Raw genomic sequence first — 26,318 nt, forward strand, 5'->3', positions numbered from 1 at the left:
CATCCAAAAAAGGGAGAATCAATCGCCTTCCTAAAAAGGAATACAACAATTGTACACAAATTCTTATTCAAATACCATCACGCAGTCCCTCCAGAATTTCGGCCACGAACAAATGGCCAGTAATCCTCTTTACAAAAAAAGGTGATACCACGTCCTGCAACGACCCGTCTGGGCCTACTGTCACGAATCAATCCAGATAACGCCCCCATTCCTTGTTCTCAATAGATACCAAACGCCACCAGGGTTACTTTACAGATAAGATTAAGGAGAGAGGTGTAACCCCGCCGGTGTTTTCTCTGTGTCAGGGAGGGCTATTCCAGCAGCCTTCATGCAAATCAGCGTCTGCAAGTACCAGAATGCACAGCGAGTAAAAGTACTGCGCGAGCCCTCGGGGCCTCACGTGCGGGACAGCCTGCCACCGCTTGTTCCTGTTCCTCGCGGGGAGCCCGAGCCTGTCACTCTGCGTGCACAGTAAAACTTTCCTGCACAGGCAGGGGAGCCAGTGAGCAGGCCCTGCCTTGAAAGGCAGGAGGCCGGCCCACTTCTCTTCTTCCCTTTAACCTCTTCGAGCCTCACAAGTGACAGGAAACCCGGCAGCCGGAGCGCACGACCAGAAGAAGCCCGAGAAAGCGAAAGAACCCGCCCCGGGTGAGGGAATAAAGCAGGACAGACAGTTTAATTTCGCGGGGCTTGCTTGGGCAAGGGCGCTCTCCTTGAAGGAGAAAGTAACTCCGTGAGGAGCCAAAGAAAACTGGGCAGCTGCTCAGCACCCCGGTGAGGGCAAACTTCCCTTTCTGAAGAAGCGACATTTGTCGTAACACACAAGCCGAGTCAACTGCGGGCAGGGGTTATTGCGGAGGGCAGAAGTGGAGCTTGAGTATCTTCAGTGTGCGTCGACATAAAGCGGGGTTATATCATCGTGTCCTCTCTTCTTCAACAGGGTGCGCCGGTGACCCCGAAGGACTGTCGAGCAAGGGCCGGGGTCACCTTCGCGAAGAGCCTGGAGTTGGCAGTTGGCACCAAGCGCCGGCGGGGCATGGCATGGAGGCCGGGTGCTGAACGGGCGCTCCGGCCGCTGGGGCTCCACGCCGCTTAGGCAGTGGGGTGACATTGTTGGTGGTCGTTGAGAAGAAGAAGGAGCGACCTGCAAACCAGAGAAGATGACTTCGGTGTGGAAGCGGCTGCAGCGGGTGGGCAAGCGGGCCTCCAAGTTCCAGTTCGTGGCCTCCTACCAGGAGCTGATGCTGGAGTGCAACAAAAAATGGTAGGTCTAGGGGTGTGGTAGACTCGTGGGGGAGCGAGTACAGCTATATTGAAGAATGTGAAGTTAATGCGAACTGTGGGCAGTGATCTGTAATATCGATGTAATGTTCATTTCTTTCATTTGGAGGGTTTATGTGGGCACGCAACGTCTGTGTGAATGTTGATACTGGACACTGAGTGGTGTAGTTACAGGTGAAGTTAAACCAATATAACATAGCAGAGAACAGTAGAATAAAAGCGGAGTATACCACAGCATACCATGTGTCGACCCAGAATTAAACAACGTAACGCACTGCACAACATGTGGCAGTGCAACATTCCACATAACTTAATGTATCCCAGGAACGCAACGCATATGGAAGAACCGGATTGCATAATAGAGCACAGTTTATATAGCACATCCGTGGCAGTAAAGCAGAGCATTGCATAGCTGCATAAGAACTCACTATAAAAGGCACAAATGACAGACCATGGCGTGACATAATATGGCGCAGACACGTACAGCCCCAGCTCAATAGAACACGACAGAACAGGTAGCAAAGGGTAGCATAACGTAATATAGCATAGGGTAGCAACGAAAAGCCTGAAGTAAACAGCATACCAACAGAGCGTAAGACAGCCTGCACAGCATGCCATGACGTCACAGAATTGCAGACCATTGCCCTGCACCGCAGTGTTTGACATAGCACAGCAGCCTAGGAAAATATATCGCATCTGAACACGCCCCTCCTTATTAACTGCGAGCAGCCACCTCAGTAATGGTCAAAGCGTGGCCCTGCTGCTCCAGATCCAGGAAGTGAACCGTACTCCATTGCTTTCAGCCCTAGAGGAGTTTGTTTCAGTTTTAATCAGAGTTTGCATTTTTCTCAGCAGTTTCATGATTAAGGTATTCGTAAACTAGTACCTGTGTGTTTTGTCAACACCAGGTGCGAGCAGTGGCGTGCTGCGAGTCAGCGCAGGGAGTGGTCGAAAAGAAATGAGGGAATTCAGGGGTATCTTTTTGACATCACCTGCTGAGAAGTGCTGTCTCGGCCCCTTTAAAGGTGTGTGTGTCCCTTGAGAAAGTTTGTGTGCTGTAAAACGTCCAGCCTCCCGAACTACTACTGTCGATTAGAAAATCCCCAAAGACAACTTTGTTGAGTACCTTTTTCCTGTAGCTGAAGCGCCTAACAGTCATTAGCGCTGTCTGAAGCTGCGACGTCACTTGAAAACAATCGCAACTCTACCTAGAAGTGAAGGCTCTGCCCCCATTAAAGTGTTGCAGTCGTTCTCATAAGTGCAGGCCACGTCCAGTGAAAGTGCCACATTACCGGACTGTATTCAGTCTGTTGGGATACGAATCCTATAGTTTGTGAGACTGTTTGGCCCTCTGGGAATGATGTACACACATTCCAGAGCCTTGGTTTTATGCTAAGCGGTAATTCAATTGCTCAAAACAAACAGTTTATTTCAAGATATAAATTAATCAATATATTTCACGGATTTACCAGTAAACTGTGGTGGGAGATGAATCTGAAGTCCTTGTTCTTCTGCAGATTGTCACCGCTGTTGGGGGCATTCATGGAGCCATCCTCTGTAATTCACCCCCAGATAATTTGCCCTCTACAGAGGATATGCCCTGATCACCACGGGAAGTGTGGATGCCCAGTGACCAACATATTTAATGTCAACAAAAACTGAAATTATTGTGGGAGTAAAAAAGTGAGACAAAACACTGTCTCCATTTTACATTAGAAAAGAATCATTCCACATGAATCGAGTATTCACAAAACCATAAATGTACTATAAAAATGTGCAAATGGGAAAATAGAAGAGGGTGGTAAGGGGTTATTTGGAAATGTGAGTTTGTATGTAGATCAATTATATTATTAATGTTTGTGTCCAGCTGTGTGAAACAGGAAGTTTTTTTTTTTGGGGGGGGGGTGTAGGGGTAGGAGTCAAGTGTTTTCTATTTCAGGAAGCTCTTCTCGGCAGGCCTCTTCTGTGCCCTGTGGAAACCCTTCCAACTGGCAACAAGTTGGATCCACCCTTCCTCCTGCTGAGTCAGTCAAGCCCTGCGCCTGCCCTCTACACTGAAATGCTGTGGCAGGAAGGGGAACGGCCACCTTCGCGGCGCCAGCAGGGGCCTGTTGACTTACCCACCACCCCACCAAAAAAAACATACTTTAAATATGCCAGAGAGAAAACATGAGTGCTTTCCACTCCTTGTCTCTGAGCAGGCAATAGGAGGAGACAGAGAGGCCAAGAGTGGAACAAGAGGTCAACCTCTGAGGTAACTGGTGACCAGAGCGTGCTTGGCTCCAGGTCTGCTTGCTCTGGCATTTTGACCGTTTGCCATCCACAAATGAAGGGGTAATGAATATCCTTGAACAAGATCTTGTATAACGTGGCCACCAAGTTCACAAAAACACCATATATTTGGGTTCTAATTCAGAGTTCTGTGGTGATGGAAAAACCTCTACTTTCTGGAGGTGGAAGTGGAATTTCTTGCACCGTGTTGTGCATACACTGTGTTATGCATACAGTTGAAAAAGAGAGCATGAACCAGTTGACATTGTAAATGGGGACGTACGGTTAACATTACTATATTATCTTCAAGGAAGACATGATAGGATGTGGGGCCTTACCTTGAAACTAAACTTTAGGGATTAGAATTGGCTCCTGTACTTTGATCTGTCTTCCTGTTCACCTTTCTGGAATTCCTGGGCTTAACTCCTTTGGCTTGCTACCATGAAGTTTGTTTGGAGTAGTCCCCTCCTTTGACCCCAGAGCCATAACAGAATTTAGATTTTAAGATGGACCACGTGAAATAATCAACCACCAGGGGCAAGCAACACAGTGAGAGACTTTATTCTTACTCCTGGAAGAGTTACAGAGGAGGCTTCCAGCAGCACATGACCCAGTGATTTTGACGGTGATCTGGATGCTGTCTTTAATTAGTGGTGAACCTGAAAGGCAATCATTTTAAACGCAATTACAACTGGCATATTCCTTTTCTTCTTTTAGGAGACACTGGTCGCATCCTGATGAAGTAGAACTTTCCTCATAGGTTTGGGGGCAAGGGAGTTGTCTCCTCTACTGATATTTGCTTCATTTAAGTGGAGTTAAATTAACTCTTGAAATATTGTAGTGTTTTAACAGTACACAGAGCATGCTCTTTCTGCAGCAAGAAATCATGTGTAATTGTCAGGAAGTTGTGGACTGCATCCAGATGACTTAATGGGATGACGACACCACAGACCTGAAAGCAGCCCTCTGTCATTCAGCTCTGTGTTAGTCACTGCAGCCCGGTGATCCATTTTAGCCACCCTTTCCCTGTGACCCACAAAAAGAGCAATCATTTATCCCAGCTTTTAATGCTAAATTGGTTACTTTCCTAAATAGATTAGAAAAATAAAAACCATTCAAAATATGCTATCTGCCCCTGGAGCTCACCCTAAGGAACACGTCCAACGAAGTGTTTCCAACCTGCTGAACCCCACTGAAGAGTTGGATTGAGTTGGAGGTCTTATGTCTACTTTATTCTGTTGTTCCCCAGGGTCGGACTAGCCTATAAGACAATCAGGCAGTGTCCAAGGAGTTGGTCCGACAAGTTAGTGTGTGGGCCAGTTTTTTGAGGGCCTGTGGGCCTTCTGTTTATGGTCTGCTGGGCGGGTGGGACTGTTGATTTCCCTGACATTACCACAAACCTTGGCTGCAGCAAGCACAGATGCATAGATACTTTGCAAAACACCTATACACTGCCCTTTAGAAGTTCAGATTTGCAGATATGGGCCACTTTCTTAGTTGTCTGTTATGCTAATGAGAGGGCTTTTTATTTTGGTGCCTGGGCCAGTTTTCTGTCTCAGTCATAATCTGTTTTTCCACTCTACAATAGGTATAAACTCCTCACATATGTTCCTAACAGACAGCTTTAGCCCCGCCAATTAAGTTAGCCTGTCTCCAAAAACAGGCTTGGAGACCCCCTCAACCATTTAAGTAACACATCACATGATAAAATTACATTTTGTGTGCATATCTGGTTGGCACTAAAGATTTGTCGCTCACGGTCATTGTCTAGTGGTCAGGCCTGGTGCTTTATAAAAACAATGCTGGACTTCAGCCTGCAGTTCAACAGGTAGAGAGCACAAGAATACAATGAAGAATATCAAAACAATGTTTTTCCCTTCGTAAAAGTTGTTTTTAGAACGCACATTCAGTTAGTAATTTCGGAACTCAAACAGTTTATCTCGTGTAAGCTTCGTCGGTCATCAAGCCAATTATTAAGACACTCTGATCTCTCTAATAACTTCTGCACACATTGTATTTACCCATGCTGCGAGGAGCATGCCAGATACCTTGTCCAAGAGCTCTGGGCGATAGTTTTACCAATGGAGCTTGAGTCAAGGCCTTGAGCCCGAAAGACCTTTGTGACTCCGCCATTGTGTGATAGGGTGGCAGAGTCTACCTTTACCAGAGATAGCTGGACAGCTCATCGACGGCCATTGTCTGATAGTCAGCGAGGGTCTGAAAACATAGTCGCCATTGTGTGACACACACGCAGTGAGGTTCGCAAGTGAGTTTATCGGAAACAGATTGGCCCCCTGGTCGTCCATCATCGTGCAACTCAGGGACTGTTAACGCCTTAAGGGCCTTTATCCGAGATAACTTAGCCTTCCACGGCCAGCCATTGTGTGACACACAGACCACGAGGGCTTCAAGTGACTTTATCAGAGGTAGCCTGGCCTTGCTCCAGACCGGCCGCCATTGTGTGACAACAGTCTGCCCGGGCCTGAAGGGCCTTTATCAGAAAAATGCCAACATAGTATCCACTCAGAGCCTCTTAAGCATTATCGGGAGTGATAAGTCTGCTCGGACAGCCCCTGCAGGGAGTGCAGCAGACTTTGGCCTTGCCATAAAATTACGCACACCTGGCAGCAGAATATGGTAATGGCAAGGGAGAGTGAAGAGAGTATGAATCACGGGGAAGGAGGAAGACTTGGCGTGAGAGAAAAAGAAGAGGGACGAAGGGGGAGTCTCAGTAGGACACACGAGGGGGCGAGGAGGTGTCAGGGGAAGGCCGAGGGCAGGCTGCGAGGAATGGGGTATGACTTTAGGGAATGCGAGAGGATGAGGACAGATCTAAGGGATACGGGTCCGTCCATAGGGGGAGGATAGCGAGGGTGAGAGGAGGAACGCGCGTGGCGGCCTGGCAGGACTAATATTGCATTAACTCCCACTGGTTTTCAAAGCTTGCGCTTCCGCGCTCTGGGCTCCGGATGCATCCGAGGGCCGTTCGGCCAAGTGCGTCTGTGTGAATGCCTTACAAGGGGCTGGGCGGCTATAAATGGAACAATGCCTCACCAGATGCCGGCCGGGGATCTCTGTGTAAATTATGTCACAAGGCCTCACAGAGGCGGGGGCGAGGGGTGCGTGGATAGTCAGGAAATACGGAGTGTGAGGGTGTGGAAAGGAGAGCGGTCGAGGAAGCATGGAGTGGTAGAGGGTTTACGCAGAAAGCCATAGCGAGGAAATATGAAGTGTGTGGCGTAATGACACGGCGGGAGGTCCTACATACCAACAGACCCAATTCAGGCGGGAGACTATTTTTAAGCCCAAAATGGCCCTTTTCCATGCCCTGCCGCCTAAAATCTTCTTTTCCATGTAAGTCAGTTTGGAAAATCAATCCCCTCAATTTTATTTCTTCATAATCTCCCTCTTGCCACGTTGAAAATGTTGCCATGTATGTCAGTCACCACTATGGGTGGAGTAGTGTAAAGGGGAAGAGAAGATGATTAAATATGGAATCTGAGAGAGCTGATGGAGGAAGAGCGGTGGAGAGCAAAGCATTGGGAAGAAATAAGAGAAGAGACCTGTGGAATGGGAGAGCGCGAGACACAAAGATGAAGAGGATGAGGAGGAAGAGAAACTAACGAGAAAAGAAGAAGTTAGACGGAGTGTTCAGGGTTCTGTGAGGAAATAGGAAGACATGAGAAATGAAGGCTGGTGAGAAAATATGGAGTGGGGGTTGCACATCCAGAAAAAGGAGAGAGAGGCAGACAGCGGGTGTAATGATTTTAGGAGGCTTTAAAGGTGTGCAGGGAGATGTGATGAAGACATAAGGGAGGAGAACTATAGATTCTCCTAACTGGTTAATATTCAAATGGACATCTTTAATTTCTGGCGTCACAGGATATAATTGTGACCCAAACGCCACTCACTCTCTGGTTTTGAAAGGACATGCAATTTAATCTGAAAGGACCGCTTTTGGATAGTCTGTAATATTTAATATATTTTACACGTTTAACTTGGCAACACTTGTCTGATTTATCATGACAATAAAGGATCACATATTGTACTGAATTAGGAGGGAGCTGTTGTTCTCCAGGAGAGATAGGAATGATGACCGATTGATACTGCAGGGCGAATGGACAATAAATGAGGAGGAAGAAGGATGTATAGGGAAAGGTGGCAAAAAAATAAGATAAATGGCTTCATTACCGTTGCCTCTGTAATTCTGATACGGCTAGTAACACATGAGCCACTTCGTGTTTTTTTATGCGGCTCTTTTCTCCACAATGAACACATTCTTCCAGGATTTATTCTGGGAATACATGTCCAGTGGGAATTCTAGCCATTCACAATGGGCTCATTAATTTTGGACTTCTGTCCATTTATGCTGTCCTAGAAATGACTGCCATTTAAAGGACACTTTAGCAGAACCTGTTGGAGGTTCTACATATTTGGTTTGTGTTGCTGTAGACATCTGTTGTTGTTTGCTACCCATTTGTCTTCTTAAAAGTGCATTTCCTTATGGCCAGTAATGCGCCACTCAGAAAAGTACTGCCACAGCTCATTCTTTTAAGACGAACAGTTGTTTCACAAGAAAAATGGTTATGGACTCCCTAGGGTATTTAGCTTCCTCCTAGTCACTCTGTTGGCCACATTCCTCTGTGGATTGTGCATCCAGATCTCCTGTGAGATACGACTTCCTTTCTGCAAAGCCTTGAGCTTGTTTAGATACCGAGCAGAGAAAAGCCAAAACGTCCATACAAGTATATATTTAATGGGTGCATATTTTGTGTCTGGCCATCGGCAAGTTCCAACATTGGTCCAGTAGTGCTGCTCCGTGTTTATCCACTTTCACCTGTGCATTTCACATGCACAATTACGACGTGCGCAGCCATGTCAGCTTATCAGAACCAGTGGGGTATTTCCTTTCTAGACCGTTGTAGCATTGGAATGAATGATGGAAAAGTTAACAAGTTAACAGCAGTTAGAGCTGCATTTACTGTGTATTGTTCTAACTAGAGGTGCAGAGCATTCTCGAGTAACTTTCCTTCCAACACTTTTTTCACTTTGTTGCTTTTATTCTTTCTCTTGGTGCTCTTTTTTCCTCTCATTCCCCCTTTCATTCATTTCTCTGTCAAGTTGAGCATCTTTTACTCTTTATTTCTGAAACTCTTTCTCTGGCCCTCCTGCACCTTGAACTTCTGCTTTCTATGGCATAAGCAATGAAGGTAGACACAGGGTTACGAGCGGTAGAAGCAGGGGCAGCTGGAGTAGGGGGCTGTGTCCTGGGGAATGAATGACACCACGACCTTTCCCATTTCTGAGTCCTCCCTGGACGTACTTGCAGTCTTTAATTGACTCTAGGGGACTCATTATTGAGTTTATATATACTGATGATCCTCAAAACAGATTTTTTACCTGACCGTGTGCCGTTTGTCTCGTATCTTGCCTTCTACTGTAAAGGAGCAAATGGGAAAGAATCTGGATATTTCGTTTCTTTCCGGAATCACTTGAAATTACTTGGTTATCAGTTCTTTCATGAGACCCCTATGTCACTTACGGGCTGGAAATGGTGTGATATGGGCACTTATCACATTAGAAAACCTGAAATGTTTTGTACAGGTTCTCAGCTGTATAGAAAAACTGAAATCTACAGTTTAGTTTTGGCCAGCACAGCTACTATATTATTTTGTCTCTTGCGAGACACACTTCCTCAGATGATTCCCATGTAAGGTTCAGTCAGCTGTGCATTGTTCTCCCCACCCCTCGATCAAGGGTCACCTGCTCACTGGACACTAGCAGTACATCTTCTGCTTCCTTCCAGCATTATTCTTAGAAGTAAAACATCCTCCAGAGTCCTTCTCTTCTTCTCAACGTTGAAGGGAATATAGCAAATTTCAGAGTCCTGTTGCTATTGAGACATCTGTCCATGCTGGTGCAGAACAACTTCCAAAGATGATCAGATGAATAGGATCAACCAGGACAGAAGTTCAACAACCGAATCACCTCCTGTGCAGACTCACTGACCCCCTTCAAACAGCAATACTACAAGATCTAGACCTGCTACATAGAGAAACATCTAGAAACAGATACTGTTAAAAAGTCACTGCAAACAACTGGAGGTCAAATGTAGAATGGGCCAGGACAATGCAGACAGGAGCACATTCAAATCCACCTCGAGAACCTACCACCAAATGATCCAGACCAGCAAACGTGCTGCTCTTGCAGATCGCATTGATGCCAGCAGTAACTGAAGCAAAGAAATCTATGCTGTTGTGAAGGATTTCACCCTCTCTCAGCATCTCTAAAGCAATCTATCAATTCTTCAGCAACAAAATCACTGCTATTATTAGTAACTTCAACCCGCAACCAGACCCGAAAGAAATCACCAAACGCCTTCTGATCTTATCCAAAGAACCGATTCTAACCACATGGCTTTTCAAAACCTCAGATGAAACCACCACCACTATGATGTCCATCTACTCAGGGTCCCCATCAGACCTCTTCCCCCATAGTTTCTACTCTAGAGGGCTGCAACCCATTAGTGCCATGCTCACACCCTTTCTGAACTCCTCTACCTCTTCCGCGACATTCCCAGGTACTTTGAAACACGCAAATATCCTCCCATTGCTAAAGAACTCCTCTCTGGGCACTTCAGTGTTTGCCAACTATAGACCAATCTCCTTGCTACCATTTCTGATCACGGCCTTAGAGAAAATCATCAACAGGCACCACACTGATTACCTTAACAACCATCAACTCCTCAACACCACTCAGTCTGGTTTCAGACCCAATCACAGCACAGAAACTACAATTATCTCTGACACGAATTACACCCTCATGACTAGACACGGTGGCCCTCATCTTCCTCATCCTTTTTACAGCGTTTGACACCGTCTCCTAGCCCATCCTCATCCAACACCTACAAATCATCGGAATCCAAAGACAGGAACTCTGATGGATCTGCTCCTTCCTGAATGGAAGGAACGAGTCAGTCAGCCTGGCACTGCATTCACTTTTCACCACATCTGAAAGAGATCCTATTGTACTCCATACACAAGCAAGCTAAATTGAAACTCCTCACCAACACTTTCAAGGCACTTCATATCAGTGGCCCAGCATACCTTAGCAGTCTATCTGCTTTCACAAACCTTCAAGACCCCTCAGCTTGTTTGGCTCATACTTGGACACATCCCTCACATAAGGGAAAACCAGATCCAGTGGTTAAGCCTTCCCTTTCATCACTCCTAAAGCGTGGAACGACCTACCACTACACATAAGAACGTCTTTCTCACTTCTTGAATTCGGCTTGAAGATGAAGATCTGGCTTTTCAAGTCATTCCACTAGGTTCTAAGTTTGGTTAGACTCACACGTTCTCTGTGCCAGGATATCCTTCCGAGTGATAGTGTGCTCTTCAAATCTACATAACAATTTCCTAAAGCTGGTTACACTGATTTAAAGTTAGAGCAGATTAAGAAGAGGTGCCTGGCTAAAAAATCATAAACTAGCGAATCAAAGTGGAGCGCATCTTCATAGGTTTCTAAACCATGCTTTCAGACAGGAGATTGAGGACAGACATCAACTGGTTAAAAATGTAGATTCCCACTAGTGCAGATCTCACTGCGTGCATTAGGTCTCTTCGAAGTGCAGATTACCCTTTGGCAGAAAACAAATAGAAATTCCACGGATGGTCTCAAGGTATTAACTGGACCCCTCATAAGACAGACATCCCCAGTACGTGTATGCTTCTCTCTGGGTAAATCATAGGAAGAGGTGCTAAACAGCAAAACCACGTTTGGTCATACATTTGTGGTTAGGCAGAGGTCTGGCCTGTATTTAAACTGCAACCAAAAACCTAACAGGAAGGAAACTGCCACAGATTCTCCGAGCTTTCACAACCAAGGCACATCTATAAACTGTTGAGAACTTATGGCATTTTGGCCTGTTCCTGAGGATGTAATTGAGTTTCTCTCTTGAGTTAACGTTGGCCTTTTGGTTCCTATGAGCGCATAGGAGTCTGTGAGTCCGTCTGTGAACCAGGAAACACGTATCAACCCTAAAGCTGTTTTCCTAATATCTCCTGAATGTTTAGGACTATAGACTTTAGACTTTCATTGAACACCTTTATGTTTCTCTGCTATGATTATAAGATGCATATTTATGTGATAATTATTTTTACTGATCATCTTGATTACTTATGTATTGTGCATGTAGTAACTGTGCTGCTGTAACTGGGTCAGTGTGCACACCAACTCGCATGAACCGGGCCTTGACTGTCCGATCCTGCTATCTAAATGAGTCAAGGAGATGCTGGCGGCCCTTCTTTACTTCACAGACAATGTGCTCGGCACCCTGGTCAACAGGGAAAATGTGTAGTTGTGTACTTTTACTTGACCTGACCTGGCGTCTGCCACCTTAGAATAGATTCAACATTCTGAGTCTCTGCCTTGTATCATGGCATGTGTTCTGGCCTAATCTTGAACTTCATGTTGCAGGTCTTGTTTAGCTCCTGTTTGCACCCTCCCTTACTCTGCAGTCGTAAAGTGCTTGTGTGGCCTGAAACTTTCTAGTACTGGAGTCTCGCTGGATTAAGCTTTCTGCCTTTATAATCTTCATTACTCCCTCTTGGAAAAGGTCCATCTCCTGCTCAGACACAGAACGATATAATTGTGGTTCCGTCAGGTGTCTTCCTTCTTCAGAAGGGGAGTTTGAGACCCCTCTGCATTCTACCCAGTTTCAGGATTTATAAGCCGGGCCTGTAATCATCTTCAAACCAAAGGAAGTCTTCAACCGCATCCAAGTCCTCTTTTTCTGGAAGACTTTTGCAGGCTTAATTTAGTTCTTCTCTGGCTATCTACTTTACATATGCATTTATCATGACCTTTCCTTTACGTGAGACGTTTAGTCCACATGTTGAACCTCTCTTCCAAAGTCGTTCTTCTCTTTCTTTGATATGATGTATTAACCCTTTTTCTTCTGGGGTGCATTATAAAATACCACTTGTGACATCTCCTGACAAGTCCTGAGGTAGCTATCTTTGATCCGCTATTTGGCCAGTCAACATCCGCCTCTCATGCTCCCATCTCTAAAGTAGTTTCACAGTAAGGTCCAATAATTACAAAGTTCATGAGTTTTGTGAAGGGGTGTGTCTTTGTAGGGTGCCCAGCATCGGTCAGTGAGAGCCAGGTGCACTGCACATTGTCATGATAAAGACTATGCAAATTACTTCTATTTAGTTTCACTGTATGTATATTTATCTCATGTGGATAACCTGATTATCTGAGTAGGGCTCTCCCAGCCTCACTTTGGGCTCTTCTGCTCTTAACTTGTCTCTGGCACACCTACCATGGCACAAAATTGACCAACTGCACTAAGTCCAAAGAAGGCACCATTGAGACAGAGGTTGGCATAACCCCACCACAATTAAACACTATGGGGGTCATTCCGACCCACGGAAGCACCGCCAACAGGCTGGCGGTGCTTCCCAGCCCATTCTGACCGCGGCGGTAAAGCCGCGGTCAGAAAAGGGGATCCGGCGGTTTCCCGACGGATTTCCCCTGCATGGGCTGAATCTCCATGGCGGCGCTGCAAGCAAGCAGCGCCGCCATGGAGATTCCGACCCCCTTCCCGCCATCCTGTTTCTGGCGGTTTTTACTGCCAGGAACAGGATGGCGGGAACGGGTGTTGTGGGGCCCCTGGGGGCCCCTGCACTGCCCATGCCACTGGCATGGGCAGTGCAGGGGCCCCCTAACAGGGCCCCATAAAGATTTTCACTGTCTGCTTAGCAGAAAGTGAAAATCGCGACGGGTGAAACTGCACCCGTCGCACCCCTGCAACTCCGCCGGCTCCATTCGGAGCCGGCTTCCTTGTTGCAGGGCCTTTCCCGCTGGGCCGGCGGGCGCTCTTTTGGCGGTCGCCCGCCAGCCCAGCGGGAAAGCCAGAAGACCGCAGAGCGGCCATTTGGCGGTTCCCGCCAGGCGGGCAGATCCTGCCGCCCGCCAGGGTCAGAATGACCCTCTATGTGCCAGATGTAGGAAGAAATTATTTTGCGAATCGGAAATTGCGAGGATCACCCCTTCCTATTTGCGAGTCGCATTCCCATTTTGCGAGTCGGTACCGACTCACAAAATGGGAATGTGCATCGCGATGCGCGTTTTACATGGCACAAACTGCACATTTTGCAGTTTGCGCCATGCAAAACGCTTTCTACATCTGGCCCTAAGATTCAAGTTGAAGGCCTCTTTAGTCTGATGCCTCAAATTAAATATGTCTTGGAAGTGTTCTTTCCTTTGATCTGTTTGAGCTTGTAGCTTGGTCACATTGCAGCTGCTCATTGAACATACTTCATCAAATCATGCTACAGTACTGCTCAGATTCTATGCACACAATAGCTAACCTTTGCTATTAGGGCTATGTATGATTCCGATACTGTTTAATTTAGAAATCCATTTGGAAATATGAACGGTTCTCACTGGTAAACGCCTCATATTTCAAAAGCAAGTCATCACCTCGTTTCCACAAAGATGCATATGGTGCTCTTTCAGTTCTCTAGATTAGCACTGATAACACATAACAAGTGTGATACAAATTTGTGAAGTGTGCATGTGCAGCATATTCTGGTCTTGTGCAAACAATCTCCAACCGACTGTGGCACAGCCTAGAGCCAGGTATTTGACAGATGTACAAGGAAGGCCAGTGAGAGGAAATAGAAAGAAGACCGAGACTGCGGTCTATAGAGAGCGACTGTGAGAGGACATAGAACAGAAAGTCATTTGTACAAGGAGAGATTGAAACCAAGAAATAGCTGTGGGAGAGGGAGGTCACAGTGTAAAGGTGAGCGTCGGTAAGAGCAAACAAGGAAGCTACCTGAGTGTATGGAAAGGTGGTAAACGATTTAATGTGGTAGCAAGATTATTTAGAGAAATGTGAGATGAAAAATGGGGAACCATTGGCGAAACAGTTGTACAGCAAAGTCAAGTTATTAATAAATATGTCTGTGAACTAATTAGCATAGTCACTGTTCGATGACAACACATAAAGTGACATCACATGAAGTTAGCTTCCTTGAAAGAGCAGGCAGATGCATCACAGGAAGGCACTACTAAAGTGGGCGAGTATTTTGATTATGAAACCTAACCCTTGGTGCTTGCTGATTTATCGGACATGTGTTAAAAAAACAATACATTGTTCCATCGACATCCCTTAATTTTTCATGTATGCACATGGAGAACTGGACTCCTGCAATTTGTGTATCTTTCAAAACAATAAGAGTAAAACATAATGCTCAATGCTGGTCTGTAGGATTCATATACTTGCTGATTATGAAATGAAAATATTATTTACAGTTAAGACTGTATTGCATTGGACTATCAATGCAGAACAAATACAGTACATTACAAAGAATGGCGCAGATGCTCTTTGGAAGCTCGGAAACAAATAGGGGTGGTTCTTCTGAGTAGTGCTAAATTGAAAGGTATGGAAGGCAAAAGCCAAATCTCTTCAAAATCACAACTGCAAAGAAGGTAAGAATAAAAAAGTTATACTGGGTCCCCTTCATTCTGTTACCTAAAACAGGTCTCCAAAGGTCCTAGCGCAGCCACGAGAAGCCAGTTGGCATTTGCTTATCTTCTCCCACCTTTCCAGGGTCTTCTCAGACTGGAGTGAGACGGAAGAACACAGGCAGGCTGTGCATACTCCAGTCGGCTTCTCCTTAGTCAGCTCTGGTGCCCTCAGCTTTTGCCTTCCATAGCTTTCACTTATTTTCGAAAAAGACAAAGAGAACATGCAAGTTAGGATTTAGGAAGTAGCGGGTGGAGGTAACAGCCTTTTCCTGTCACTATCACCCGACTTAAAGGCAGGCAATGGGTCAGAGGCGTGCAGGCATTTTCACCTACAGCCAGTTGTCTTCATCTATGTTTCCCAAACCTCTGATCTATCAATTCCTCAGGTTGTGCAGGGAGTCAGAGGGTAGGTACCACCAGAGCTCAGTACAGCCTGGAGGTTCTCATCTTTTCTGTTTTAGCCATGGTGCGCTTAGTTTATTTGGATTGAATTCCAGCATTAGGTTGAGCTCACTTTTGTATCTTTCAAGTGCATGCCATAGATGTAAGAAGTGAAAGATTTGTGACCTATGTAAGTATTATTCTGCACTGAGATCAGCCTAGGATTGCATGTGTGATGAAGACTACATTTTGCTTAGTTTATATATGCCTATTTTAGCCCCAGTCCAGAACCCTTCCAATTGTGCCACACTTGCCTTCCAGTTCCCTATCGAACGTGTTGTCTTCCCGGATAGTTTTTGCTCCCAAGCAGTCCATTTGGGTGCACTATAACAGCTCTCTATGGGAATTCTTGCAATGTGAGTTATGGAGGCTGTTAGCTTTCTGCTGTATAATTGAGCCAGCATCCCCGACTCCTCCAGGAGCCATAACCACAATCTGATGGTCGGGTCATCTCTATATTGAAAAAGCCAGTCATTAATTGGAATAATTTGAGATGCCCAATAATGGTTTGATATCAGGAATGCCCAAACCCCTTCCACAGGGTGATTGCACACATTTATTGAAAGCAACCCTAGAGGGGCTTCCAACCCAGAGGAAAGATTGTAGTGCCTTCAAGACTGTAGAGGGCAGGTCTTATGGGTAATTCTCAAGGGTGTAGAGAGTATGTGACAGCGATTTAATTTTATGTAATGTGCCTTTGCACCATTGATGTTTAGTGGGAACTCTCTACTTTGAAAAGTTTTTAAACTAATTTGATTGTCTTTAATTTAATTAGATATTGTTAATTTATAAACTAGGTGTTGGGTTTGTAGGGGAATGGAATGGGACCTTTTAAAAATGTAAACTATTCTTTTTATTTAATAATTAATTTTGAGTAATGTCATTTTTTATTGATAAATAATCATGAAAGTTAATCGATTGCTATTTTAATTATTTGTTTATTTTGAATTATTTTTTAATTGGCGGACCAGATTATTTAATTCTGAAATGGTGGTAATTTATGTTTATGAATTGTGTTAATATTAATTGATTTTTTTAATAGTACTATTTGTTCATGATTATTATATTATTTATTTTATAATAATTTTAAATGCTTGTTGGTATATGTTTTTAGGGTAATAGCTGTATAACATATGATTTTTTAATTCGCCTGAGAAGTATAAGTTATTTTAGTGTTTTTAGTTACAAGTATTTGAATAATATTTCTATTTAAATTCTTTGAATATACTTTGTAAGCTTTACATTGTATATTTGTAATTTAATCCACAGTTTTAATGGAGTAGCAGGTTCTTGGTTGTTAGGATTAGAGCAGGAAGTTTAAAAAAAATGTAAATTATTGATTTTAATTCATAATGAATTTGTAACGTATTGGAACTTTTTAAATTAATAACTAATTATGCAAAATAATTATTGATTGACCGTTATTTAAAATGATTTGTTACTGTGTAATTACTTGTCAATTAGCTTATCATTTTATTTAATTACTAAATTAGTTTATTTATTTTTCTGCTTAATAATTGTATTACTATTAAAAGTTGTCTTCAATAATTAATCTAGTAATACTAATCTTTTAGTTTTAATTAAATTGTCTATTTATCTTAGTTGTTAGTTGGTATTTTTTTTTTTTTTTAGGATACCAGGAATAAAAATATTGTAATTTAAACTATTTCTAATATTTTGCAATTTTTCCTATACATTTTTATTTGTTTATTATTTAGTAAATAAATGTATTATTTTCTTCACCAGGTCATACTTTTTTTGGTCTATATTTCAATGTTTTATTTAAAAAAAAAGGTATGAATGGGAAATGAAAATTTGACCTTCTAAACAAACACTTTACTGCTGAGGATTAGTTGGGTGTGGGAATAATAAATCTGACCTCTCCAAGGATTAAAACTTTACCTTCTGTTACTTATGTTGGAATGGGAATAGTAAATCTGGCGCCTCCAAAGTCCAACACTTTTGCTACTTTTGAAGTGGGAATAGTAGACCTTACCTCTCCAAGTCCAACACTTTCCCTGTTGTTGCTTACAGTGGAGAGGGAATAGTAAGTCATCCGTAAAAGTCCAGCATTCTCCCCACTTTTTGTGTTTTTTAAAAAATTATTTAAAAACAAAAAAAAATTATTTTTATTTGAGCAGATGAACATCTTGAACAAAATACATAAATCTAGACATATATAATTACACTTTGTCATTCAAAGCTTCATTGATACTTGATTAGCTACAGACGATGCTTATGGTTTCGCTTTTCATAACTCCTCATATTCTAGATAGATCCTCTACCTCGAGAGTTGGTCCCCAAATATCCTTAAACTTGCGACCTACACCTATTCTATATGCATAGAGCTTTTCCTTAGCCCGTACCACCTACATCTTTGCCTCCCACGCTTAAAGTGTAGGAGGAAGGGGTGATTTCCAAGCTTGTAAAATCAGTGATTTTGCAATCAATGAGGCTATAAAAAAACAACTGGTCTGCCCGCAACCTTAAGTTTGGATGATCCGAAATTCCAATGAGAGCCCCCAAAGTATCTGGACTAAGTATACAACGTAGTTTCCCACTAATCCACTGAAGACTTTAACCCAAAAATCCATAAGCTTGGGACAGGTAAAGCACATGTGCAGCCAGTCCCCTGAATTATCATTATATCATGGACATGAGCCTGAACAAGTCGAGAATGCTTTTCTAATTTGAGCTGGGGTGAGATATAGCATACATTTTGTGATAAAAACCATTCTTTTAAAATTAGCCCTCCTAATCACCGTATGAGACATGCTATTGAAACACCTCCACGTTTTCAAATCGATTTTACACCCAGTTAATCTTTCGATCGTTGTTAGAAGACCGGAAAGTATTTGCGGTGCTCCCTGGGGGTTAAGGATCTGATACCAATTGGCCAACCGCTTCTGGTTCCCGCAGAATGCCTGAGAGATAATGGAGGTGGGTTGATCTACTAAAGCAGCATAGGGAAGCAAAAAATGCCAAATCAGAAGATAAGAACATTTTAAAAAGTCAGGGATAGGTGCTCCAGCCTGACATTGATCCCAGGTCTTGACTTGGTTGCCTACTAAAAAATCGGAAAAGCTGGTAAACCCCAAGATTAACCATTGACTTAAATGTGCAGGGGTCAGATTTTGACCCATTAACCCTGTCTGGGTCAAATAAATTTTAGGATAAAACCCAAGAATTTGTTTTTTTTCTCGAAATTGTAAAAGCCTAGCATAAATTATGGTAGGAACTTTGTATCTAGTATGCTTGGGTTGCTGCAGAAACTTGAGAAAGGCAGCTAGCTGGCAGCCATTCTCCGCTAACATCACATTGAAATTAAAGATAGAGTTAGGAGATGTCTTTACTTTAGAGACCAAATCCATAAGTGCAGAGTCGTAATATTTCCTACAGTTGGGAAGTGCCAGTCCTCCATCTTCAACTGCAAGGGATAGGGTCTCCAACTGAGCCCTTGGTTTTTTATTGGCCCATACAAACTTTCGTAATAACACATCAAGTTCTTTAAAAAATGTTTGATAAATTCTGATAATCACACTAGAAAAAATGAACAATAGAAGAGGAAGAATCATCATTTTTACCAAAGCAACGGAGAGGCTTGCCTTTTTTGTAGTAGATGTTGGACTTCGTTGAGCGTCGGGCATAATTTAGGTCGAAAAGATCCGAAAAATCGTGGGAGACATAGATACCCAGATATCTTATGGGGCGACGAAGACGAAACTGGACCTGTATCTCCAAAGGAAGAACATTCTCTGCGGCATTAAACAATAGGGCTTCTGATCTAGAGTGATTGGTCCTATAACCCCCCAACTCTGTAAAGGCCATTATTTTGGCAAAAGCCCTATCAATATTCCAGGATTCTGCTGCAAGATAGAGAATCATGTCATCAGCAAACAGTTTTAGCTTCGGAGCCCGAATCGTAGGAGGAAGAATAGAAGCGTCTTGGCATATTGCCGCCGCTAAGGGTTCAATGAACAGTGAAGAGTATCGGGGAAAGGGGGCATCCTTGACGCGTGCCCCGCTGGACTTGAAGAGTTCCTGCTATACGTGAATTGATAAGGATTTTTATTTGAGCTTTAGAGTACAGATTGCGCAAAGTCTGAATAACTTGGCTAGGGAACTTAAACTTTGCCAATATCTGAAAAAGCACCTCTCAGCATCCAACATTATAATAGCCGCCGGTTTATCATTATTGGAAAAGTAGTTTATCGCCTGAATTAAAAAGTTGGTCATTGTCGTTAGCAACCTACCTGGGAGAAAGCCACACTGGTCTTCATGAATTAGATCCTGTGCTACTGGAACCAATCTTCGTGCCAATATTTTAGCAAAAAGCTTATGATCATAATTTAATAAGCTGATCGGATGCTATGATTCTGGTTTCTGAGCTGGCCTATCTTTTTTCAAAAAACTGTTCACTGTGGCTCTTGAAAAAGATGTGGGTATGTCTGCCCCCTGAAGAATACTATTAAACAGAGCTGCGAGACAACTGGCTATCTGATCTACAACGATTTTATAGACTTCTGCCGGAATGCCATCAAAACGCTTTCCTGTTTGTTGAGGCCATTATTGCCTCTTTTGCCCCAGGGAGTGAGATAGAAGATATAAGATTTGCCCTTGCAGATTTATCTAAACTGGGCAAAGTTATTGAATCCAAATGCTGGTTAACCAACTAGACGTTGTTTGGAATGGAGTAGGTATATATTTTTTAATATTGGGATACAAAAACCCTTTCAATGTCTTCCGGGTGACTTACCAGCGTATCCGACCCTTCATCAAAAATAGATTTAGTAGTGTCTTATTGGGCTTTTATTTTATTCACTGATCTTGCCAGAAATGTACCTACATGTTCACTTTCTTCGTACCACCTATGCAAGCTTGTATGTTGATTGACTATCCCGCGAGATAAAACATATTCGCTTACCTTTGCCTGTGGCCTTCTTAATCTTAGCAGCAGCTCTGAGTTTTGGGAAGACAGACGGGCCTTTTGTTCTTGGTCAAGCTCTAGTTGGAGCTCATTGACCTTTTGCTTGTTAGATTTTAGCATGAAAGCCCTGTAAGATATAATTTCTCCTCTAATATGTGGTTTAAGTGCTTCCTAGATAAATAATGTAGATGCTGAATCTTTGTTGACTTCAAGGAAGGTGGTAATGGAAGTTTTAAGAGTCTGGACCCACCCTTCATCTACCAACAAAGATTTATCGAAGCTGCAACATGGACGAGCTGCAAGTTCACCAGAAACTTCAAGATTGACCTGAGGTGCTGAAATGTCTGAAAAAGGACTGGCATTTATATAAGAATTGTTTCGTTGGCAGAGGAACAAGATTAAAATAAAGTCTATTCTAGATACAGTATTATATTTTTTCGACAAATAGGTAAAGTCATAGATCTGTGGATGATCAGTCCTCCAGGCATCAGCTAACATCAGGTCCGAGATTATTTTAGCCAACCACTGAAAGAGTTTAGGTTTATTCTGCTTCTTATTTTTATGGGAAGAATCCATCTGTACATCTGGAATTACATTAAAATCTCCACCAATGATCAAAAAGCCAGGGAGGACACTAAGCAGCTTATAGAGACTCTGAAGGGCGGTAGGATTGTCCTCTAACAAGCCATAAAAGCTTGCAAAATGAATGTGATTATTTGAAATAAGAGTACTGATTACAAACCAGCATGCCTGCAGGTCGTGTTAAACCTGATATATCTTCCCCGGGAATTGTTCAGATACTAGAATAGCGACCCCTCGAACGGCAGCGTTGGCTGAAGAAATAGGCCTGAGCAATAAAATTGGGAAGCCTTTGGGGCTTCTCCTGGCACTTTAAATGCATTTCCTGCAATGGAAAAATCTGTGATTGTGAGTTCCTGAGCTAATTAAGTAACACAGCAAACTTGACTTGATTATTAGCACCATTAGTATTACAAGAAATCACTCTTAGTTCACCCCCTGTCACCCTTTACTAAATGCGATCATCTTATGCCATACTCTTAGGTGCCTCCCAAAAGAAGCTCTCTGTGCGAATGATATTTTCGAATTAACGTCTGCTTTGTCATCAACTTTGGAATCTGCTTTATCATCTGCTCTTTTCCCCCACCCAAATACCAGCCCCCCCCAACTTGAGTCCACCCTGGGTCCTCCCCCCTCCCCATCATCATCGTCAAGGACCTCGCCCGTCCTGGTCCCTCCCTCCCTTAAACCCTTTGTGCTGGTACCTCCACCATAATCTCCCCCCCCCCAATACCTGAAAAAGAGTGCACTGACATGGCACTCCTAGAGCTTGATCCCAAGGATCCGCAGGATAGCTGGGCGGAGAAATCCTGAGAGAGAGGAAAAAGGGAACACATACCAGAACATTACATGCAAAAAAGAAAAAGTCTTTGAGTCAACAGTTTTACCTCCTACTCATTTTCTCCCTCTTCTCCCTTATTTTGCTTCTTGTCTTATCTCCTCTTTGCCCCCCCCCCACTTCATCCTAACTTCATCCTCTCCTATTCTCCTGTGAGAATCACTTTAAGGAAGCCGGAAAGTCCCTTGCATCCTGTACATGCTGGAAGACATGAGTTTGTCCCTTAAAAAGTACTTTCAGCTTGGCTAGTTGGACAATACCGGCGGGGACACCCAGCCTTTTAAAGTCATCTATCAGTCCAACAAACTCATGTCACCAATGTGCCGCTGTAACCGACATATCTAAAAATACCCGAAAGCTGAACATGTCTCCAGACTTAAAGTTCCTAATTTTGATTGCCTGCAAAAGAATTTGCTCTTTAATCCTAAAGTCTCCAAAGTTGACAAATATAGTACGAGGATATTTTAAGTTTGCTGGGTGCATAAGGGGTACCCTATGAGCTCTCATTATTGAGAGATCCACTTCGGTTTTTGCCTTGTCTGGAAGAATGCAATCGCAAATGAGATCAGAGACTACCTTGGTTACGGATGAAGCTGTCTCTATGTTTTCCGGGACCTCTATGAACCTGAGATTTGAGCGCCAAGATCTATTTTCCTTCTCATCAAGCTTAATCTGAAGTTCCTCAAGTTCTGATTGGATCCAAGGTGTTGTTGTCTCTGTTTGATTAGCTACATCTTCTAAATCCGAGACTCTCTGCTCCACATGGGTTAATCTAGTAGAAAGATTGGTGAAGTGCATGTTCAGCTGGCTGAGCTGATCCTTGGTCTCCTTGTGGGCCAGCTCCTGAGATAACTTGATTGCTTGCAGCTCCTGTAGAATCTGACCCATCCATTCTGCCATTGAAAAGGTGCGAGGTATCATGTGTATTGGACTATGGTTACTAGGGCTGGAGCTGGGGGTGCTAGGAAATGCAACTGTACATGCACTGACATTCGGTATTACTAGGTCAGATATACCCAACCCAGAGTTCTCTAGTACGGAATTAGTGGTCGTACCAGAGGCAGTACCGCTGTCTAGGGCCCCTTTTTGCCTGATGGTATTACTCCTTCTTGTCCTGCTTCTTTTACATTCTCATTTTCCAGTGCCTTCGGCGTTATCGTTGCATAGTTGCTGATAGATGAGAACAAGGGATACATGATCCTCTCTTTATATTGCAATCTTACGCTAGGCGCCATAGGGGGAGGACTATGAAGGGCGGCGGAGATAGAAGTAGGGGCTGTGATAAGGGGGTGGGTTGTTATTCTAGGAAGTTGCATTTGCCGCACCGGTGGCTGCTCATGGCCTTCTCCTGAGCTAGGCAGCGATGGCCCGGAAAAAGCAGGTGAAGGAGGTGGTAGCACCTGCGATAAGTCCTGTACTCCTATGGAATCCCTCGACACCCCCCCCTGAGGACTGTTGACCTGAACTAGACCTTTGTCTACTTGAGGCAGGAGTTAGAGTCTGTGCCTTAGGGCCCTTAATATTTTTGCCCATTATCCGTGGCCTACAGCTTGCGTCACAAGTCATGCGTTTCATTGTACGTATTGTGACATGATATTGGGCTCGGGAGAGACAGAATGAAAACCGCCCAGCGAAGCATTTTCAGGCAGGAGACCAAAACTGTTGAAATGGATCAGAAGAAAAGGACCCAGGAGGTGGCGAGTCTCATTTAAATCTGAGTCTGTTTCATCTACGTATCCTTGTCCGTGCTGGTATATGAGCAACCAGCGTCTAAATCTGTGATGCTGGTTTAGTTGGATAACCCGTCTTCTCTTGCACTGAGGATCCCTCAAATGCTAAAACTGCGCTCCCTTTTTTTCCCAGACTCTTTTTATTCCCCTTTAAGTTCCGCGAGTTATATTGAGCTTATTGGATCGCAATCCCCCCTTACTAGCTCCAGCCCAACAGCTGCTGCTGTATGTACCTATGTCTTATATACCCTTCTGGTTCTGTTTTTGGTGTTTTCTTGTTATTTTTTGCCCCTCTTCTCAATATTTTATTTTGAAGGAATACCAGTTCTGAGCTGATCACAATATTTTTCAAGGTGAAGCAGGGTTAGTGTGGGAGCCTGTAGCGCTCCCCCCCACCCCAGCCACAGCGTCTTGATAGCTTCTTAAAAGCTGCCTTGTTACTTATCTTTTAGTTCTGTAACTGTCTCTGTGTCTCAAAGTTGTTGCTTTGGGGCCTCCAGGGATGGGGTGGGTGCCATAGTCTCCATTGAGTGAAGTAAAGAGCCCATCCGAATGCTGCCACGCCATGCGTGCTCCAGCGGTGTCCCTGCTGTTCCGATTACCGCCGAGAAGTCGTGCTGCCAAACGTCTGCTGCATTCCATAAAACTGCTGTCGATGGGGTCTGTGGGGTCAGCGGGCCGGGTCCGATCTTGCTGGGCTTGTTACAGGGAACGCTAGGAAGTGACGCTATGGTCGTTAGGGCGCTCTGCCCCTCCCACCATCTTGCCGATCCATCACACTCTCAGTCGTGGAGCATGACGGGAGCTCCCCCTCCCTACTTTGCTTAAGTTGGAGTGGTAATAATAAATCTGACCCCTCGAAAGTCATTAGAGTGTGTAAACTAAATTTTACTCCTTCAAAGTCCAACACTTTCCCTACCATCGCTTAGTTAGGATTGATAATATTTGTTTACATTTTTGTAATTTTTATATTTTCTAAATTATGTCTAAAATTAAACTAATTTGTAATGTTTTTTTAATATTCTCGTTATCTTTCATATAAATTGCTTTATTTTTTGTTACAGGTATGTTTATTCATATTCATATTTTTCATATTATTGTTATGAATTTGAATGTGATTTATTTTTACTAATTGATTAAATATTTTTAAAATGTTCAAGTAAATATTTTTATTTTATAATTTTATTCCTTAATATTTTGTGAACATTTGTAGTATTTTTCAATATACTATTATTTTGAACTTTAATTTATAAATTAATTTAATATATTGATGTATATAAGAAATTCACTATACTTACTTGTTTTTGGCAGTAGTCTGGTCACCAGTAATTTTTTCTTGATATTTTTGTGGATTACATACTAAAAATGCAAACATAATATTTTGGTTCCTGATATTTTGTTACCGATATTTGTGTATTGTGATACTTGTGTTCTCGATATTAGGGCATTTAACTGGTTGTGAATGTACCTGCTAGTAGTAGCAGTTTGAGCTTTACATATATCTAAATCCATGTGTTTATCCGTGTTAGTTTGGGGCAAGTTTTTGTTGGGAGTCTTATAATGCCTTCTTTTCATTGATAGATGTTCTCCTGACTGAATATTTCCCTCAATTACATTATTTTCTTTTAAGCACATTCATAATGGTCTTGCTACTGCCAACAGTGTTGTTAGTGAACTGAAGCAAAAACATATGCTTTTCTCTTATGGAATACATGAAGGTAATTTGTTCTCCATAACCTTAGAGGGTCTTGACCATGCATTACCATAACACTAAAAGAACACTATGGGGGTTATTACAACTTTGGAGGAGGTGTTAATCCATCCCAAAAGTGACGGTAAAGTGACGGATATACCACCAGCCGTATTACGAGTCCATTATATCCTATGGAACTCGTAATACGGCTGGTGGTATATCCGTCACATTTGGGACGGATTAACACCTCCTCCAAAGTTGTAATAACCCCCCTAGTATACCCCCAGTAAACTCATCCCATTGAATATTTGTACTGTAAGGGCTGCACTGGCCACTTCCGAAATCTATTCTCATCCTAATTTATTAACACAAGGCACATGCATCTGTTTGCAGACCCGCCTCATGACTTTTAATCATTATTTATGGATGTTTTTGTTTTCAGGCATGTCACTTTCAATATAAAGAGATTCAGGGCCTCATTACGAGGCTGGTAGTTTTCAGACCTCCAGCCTCGCAGTGGCGGTCAACACCGCTGCTTCTGCGGCGTCCGACCGCCACATAAAAACCCTGGTGATCAGACCACCAGGGTTCCGTCGTCTCTGCCGGGATCGATGATCCGGACGTGTTGAGAGCAGGTGGAGGTCGTAATCCACCAGGGCAGAGCCACTCTGTGGATAACAACCTCGTTCTCCGCCAGCCTTTTCATGGTAGTTTCACTGCCATGAAAAGGCTGGCAGGGAACAGGTGGAGGAGCCAAGGGGGGCCCTGCACTGCCCGTGCACTTGGCATGGGCAGTGTATGGGTCCACCTGCCCAACACCCTTGCAATGTTCATTGTCTGCTGTGCAGACAGTGAATATTGCGAGGGTTCTGGTGCACCTTGCAGGTGAAAGCATTGCATCCGGCTCGATTTTGAGCCAGAGACAATGTTGCCAGCTGTTTCCCGCTAGGCTGACGGGCGGAAACCTTGGAATCCGCCCATCAGCCTAGTGGGAAACATCTAATAGGTCCAGCG

At 43.6% G+C, this 26,318-nt stretch overlaps 1 protein-coding gene across 6 annotated transcripts in view; it reads left to right on the forward strand.

Annotated features, from left to right (window-relative positions):
• The first annotated feature begins 558 nt into the window (after positions 1-558).
• The window catches only part of EHBP1L1 (EH domain binding protein 1 like 1), a 239,038-nt gene continuing 213,278 nt past the window's right edge, over positions 559-26,318 (forward strand). For 4 of the 6 annotated variants that reach the window (XM_069207889.1, XM_069207891.1, XM_069207893.1 and 1 more), the window contains exon 1: positions 1,026-1,264. In XM_069207889.1, the coding sequence (XP_069063990.1) occupies positions 1,161-1,264 (104 nt within the window). In that variant the 5' untranslated portion in view covers positions 1,026-1,160. Of the gene's footprint in view, positions 1,265-26,318 lie in introns of all 6 variants that reach the window. The other 2 variants (XM_069207894.1, XM_069207892.1) reach the window with 2 other exon arrangements.

The sequence above is a fragment of the Pleurodeles waltl genome, chromosome 9 (assembly GCF_031143425.1).
Source record: "Pleurodeles waltl isolate 20211129_DDA chromosome 9, aPleWal1.hap1.20221129, whole genome shotgun sequence".
NCBI classification, from domain to species: domain Eukaryota; kingdom Metazoa; phylum Chordata; class Amphibia; order Caudata; family Salamandridae; genus Pleurodeles; species Pleurodeles waltl.